The 4,439-nt window shown below is 37.8% G+C and overlaps 1 protein-coding gene across 1 annotated transcript in view; it reads right to left on the reverse strand.

Moving 5' to 3' along the window:
• Positions 1–431: 431 nt before the first annotated feature.
• The window catches only part of ZC2HC1B (zinc finger C2HC-type containing 1B), a 30,724-nt gene continuing 26,716 nt past the window's right edge, over positions 432–4,439 (reverse strand). The window contains exons 8-9 of the mRNA XM_023528332.1: positions 1,298–1,382; positions 432–856 (exon numbers count right to left, since the gene is read on the reverse strand). Of these exons, the coding sequence (XP_023384100.1) occupies positions 1,312–1,382 (71 nt within the window). The 3' untranslated portion in view covers positions 432–856; positions 1,298–1,311. The remainder of the gene's footprint in view (positions 857–1,297; positions 1,383–4,439) is intronic.

Raw genomic sequence — 4,439 nt, forward strand, 5'->3', positions numbered from 1 at the left:
TGTGTTTGCCACACTACAAGTAGGAGTAGCTTGGGGTTCTCCTACTTAGGAAAAAATGGATTTTAATGAATTCCTAATTATAATTCTCTGAGTTTAAGAAAAAATAAAAATTATTAGATTAAAAAGCATAAGTTAAATATAAATGATCCTACAAAAAGAGCTTATAAACCCTTAGGGTAACAAAGAAAAAAATAGTAGAGCTAGCACCTCCCATTGGAGCTATATAAACCAATGGTGAGATGAACAGTTCACTTCTGATTTGGCCATGATCAATAAATAATGTGGGGCCACGTAGAGCATCCTTTCTACAGGGTGGGAAGGTTACTGTAACCTGTTGCCTCCACTGCAGTGTTTTTCTCCAAAGACCAACTGTGCACTGGTGTATATGAGACAATTCTACGTGGTATACAGATGGACATTTAAAATAGGAGTCATTACTATCGATAGTTTAATGCTTTTTAGGAGCAAATAGCAAAGTTGGGATTTCATGGCCAGTATGTAGAATGAAGCTAGGTAAAAAATGATTTTCTTATTAAGTAAATAATGTTAGCATTCCAAAGACTTTCTCTAAAAATTTCTAATATCAAAGCAACATTTTCTTGAAAAGCCTATTAAATGTCCAATTAGAAAAATGCTTCAAGTGCATCTTTAAATCAAGCATTATCACACAGGTTAATGTGTCGTTTAACGATTTTGTTTTGAATATTTTGAAGGAAGTAAATAAGAAAATTTGAAGCTAGTTTTTACTTGTTACACATGATGTCTCAAGAGGAATCATAGTTGTGTAAACAGACATGTACCGAGGTGCAATACTGGGTGCGGAGCCATCCAGGCTGATGAGTTTCAGGGACCCAGTCTGAAAGCAGAAAGAAAAGGCATTTATTAGAGCATCATTGTTTCCACACTGAGAATGTTAAATGGGCCTCTTTAAATTCTAGTTATTTTAAACAAGTCACAATATCGAAAAAGTCTCCAACATCATACCAATCCTCTTCCATTCAATTGAAGGAACTTTTGCCTTTTTGGGGGTCAGTATGTTTGGAAAAAGGGGCCAGGTCAAAATAAAAAAAGCATTCCCCTTTCCTGTTAAGAATCAACAAGTATCATTTTTGAACTATATTTTTAACAAATGAGTAAGTTTCAAGAGTATACATTTCACTATCATAACTAAGGATTTGCCCACATTTCTCTTTGGTTTGTCAGCTATGGATTCATTCTCTTTAAGGCTCATTAACTGTCTTGCACATTGGATGACCAGCAACACCTGGATTAGAGGTTAATTTTTTTTTTTCCTTACCTGGCCTCTAGGAGTTAATCTTTTTTAGAAGATTTAGTAAATCCTTGTCTGAGTTTTGCTCCAGAAGCAGGGTCCACTGCTAATCCTTTGCAGACATAAACAGATTTGTTATTATGTAAAAGCAAACAGCGAGAAAAAAAGAATGATTATGAAATCCTCACATTGGATTCAAAGTCTGTATCCCGTTTTGTTTTGTAGCTATAGACAAATACTCAAGTCTCCATCCTGGGCCAAAAAAATAAGGAAAACCAGGGACGGTCTCAGGAGCTTTCTCCCCCCTTTGCTTACCCATGGACAGGCCCTTTGACCACCACCTCAGGGGGCCACCGTTTATGCCCGCCGACTCCCAATACCTCTCCCCACAGCTGCCTCGGTTTTCACGTCTTCACAATTCTCTGCCCGCTCTTATGCTAGCATGGGTCTGATAAGCCTTATGGAAGCATGAGATGCCTCCCCTTTCAGGGCTTATTTACACAGTGATGGGCTCGTTTCACAAATAGGGTTCTTTGCCTTTGTCTCCAGCAGCTCTGTTAAGTATAGAGAGGTAGGAGCGTATGGAAATAGGCACACCATAGTCTATTTTGGACCACGTGGTGTGGGACAGAATTCTCAGAGAAACCTTTTTTTTTTTTTTTTTTGTAAAAAGGAATAAGTCTCTTCTGTCTCAGAGGTCTCCAATGAGTGTTTTATGAAGGGGGAGTAACCAAACAACCCAGGGAAACTGCGACTCAAACTATCAATGGACATAGGAATAGAAAGAGCTTTCGGTGCTCATTTTACCCAAAGATCCACAAATTTCATTTCTTCCAAAGGACGAAATGACCCTTCAATACTCACTATATTTGCTACACAATTAAGCTAGGTAAGAAAGGGATGCTAGTGCAGAGAAGCTGCTTATCTTGATCAAACCCGCTGGCTCCAGAAATGAAAGCCAAGCCTGCCCGACAAAGCTATAAAATGTAATTCACTAAACACATGAAGTGGTACAGATCTAGAAACCAGAACTGCACCTTCATAGTGGTGTGGTCTTTGTCTCTCTATATAAAGGTGCTGGAAAAGCTGAAGCTCAGAGGTACCTCCCCTGCAAATCAGTCGCTCTTATCAAAAGCCTTGAGAAAATAGCCACCAGTAGATTTTTGCTGACTAGGTTATACACTCATTTCCCATCCGAACATTAGAATCATTGTGGAAATAAAGGAAGAGCCATACCTTTTTCTAAAGCAGTTTCCTAACATTTATAAATATATATATATTTATAAGAATAAATAGAAATAATATGATATATAATATACATTTAAACTATATATATAACTATCTCCTTATTGTCTATATTTTTTGACCCAGTTTCCCAAAGCAGACAATGGCTCTAACCATTCCTATTAAATTGCTTTTGCAAGTTGCTTTACTCCTCCGTGCTTTCCTCATCTATAAACTAGGGATGTGAATGATACATTTACCTCCTTGCGTTATTGTGAGGATGAATGAAGATTAAGAGCTAAAGTGCTTAGAAGAGTAAACAATTAAGTGTGGACTGCTGTCCATGAAGAAGGGAGTTATTTATTATAGCAAAAAAAGTAGAAACAACCTACGTGTTCAACATTAGGAAAATAACTAAATTACATTTGTATTCTTGCATTATGATGCTATGTTTTTAAGGAAACTCTTTGCCATAGGGAAATGTTCAAAATTTGTTAGTGAAAAAAAAAAACTCAGGATGTGTTCACGGGCTATGATTCTAACTTTGATAAAAGGAAAACTGAAAAGAAAGAATTATAAATAGGAAAAAAATGGAAAACGATATCAGCATTTACAGTGGTCCTGTCAGGGTGTGGAATTATGGATTTTTTTCTTTATACTTCATTTTCCAGTATTTCCTACAGTAAGCATTCATTTCTGACATGATAATTTTAAAAAATGCTTTTTCTCAAAAGAAATCTGGCAGGCTAACTTAAGGTAGCTAGAGACAAGCAGTTCCCAGGCCATCATCACCGGCTTACTTATACGGCATCGACATTAAGAGCCCGGGCACCTCCCCGAGAAACGATGGCCCTCCTGGCTCTAGGGCCAGCCTTCCACTCTAATTTCTATTCACACCCCAAACTGTCTCCTCAGTTTGTCCTCTGCATTCTCACCTTCAAACTGCTCATTCCTTTTGCAACTTTTCTCCACTGGTCAACATCTAGCTCATCCTGAAAGCTCATCTCAAATGCCTCCGCCTTCACCGAGCTCCCCTCTCTTAGACAGTCACCCCATCCAGAAAGCCTCCCAGGCACAGTTGATCTTTCTTCTATTCCCTTAGGACTTTTACATCCCACTGTAAAATATTAGTTTACATTCCACTGTTAAGTATTGACTGCTCTCCCCGCTAGACTTTTAAGACTCTGTGGGCATAAGAAACAACCATGGCAGCTGTGTGTCAGCTTCATAAAACATCACAGGCTCTCTTGTAGCATATTTTCCTGTTCAAGCATATCTTCTCATAAGACTCTGGGGTAGATAAGGATTGTGACTTACACACATGAATCTCCCCAGACTGTGAATTTAGAAAAAAAGTATTATACGCAGGAGATACTAAATGCATATTTTACAAGAGAGAGTTGAAGAACGAAAGCCAGAGTTTTGGGGAGGTTAACTACCAGCTAGAGGAAAGACAATAATAGGCTTCACTGTGGAGGGCAAATGACACCAAGTGGCCTAAACTACCGATTGTCAATCTAGATACAGCAAAGCTCAACAACAACAGCAATCTTAGAAAGACCCTCATATTACAAATAGATGAATGACGACCAGAAAAAAAAAATGGATAGTAGATGCGAATGTTTCACACATGGGCCTGTTTCCATTAGCATAGGTTTTTTTCTCCCAGCCTTAAACATTTCTGAGAATTCACACCCCGCTAATATACTTCTGCTTCCTTCTCAGAATAGTTCTGAACGAAATGTGACTAATTTAAAGGCACGCTAACACTGATTTTAGTTTTTAAATGTAAGCAGGTGAGGCCACAGGAAAGAATAATAAATTAAAAATGCATCTTAAGCCTGAAATAAAGGAAAAAGCTATCTCTTAAAGCTAATTAACATGACAATGCTATTCATATGACAATGATTTAAGTGAGAAATTATAGAAGCAAGATACCTACTTT

The sequence above is a fragment of the Pteropus vampyrus genome, unplaced genomic scaffold (assembly GCF_000151845.1).
Source record: "Pteropus vampyrus isolate Shadow unplaced genomic scaffold, Pvam_2.0 Scaffold24, whole genome shotgun sequence".
In the NCBI taxonomy this organism is placed as follows: domain Eukaryota; kingdom Metazoa; phylum Chordata; class Mammalia; order Chiroptera; family Pteropodidae; genus Pteropus; species Pteropus vampyrus.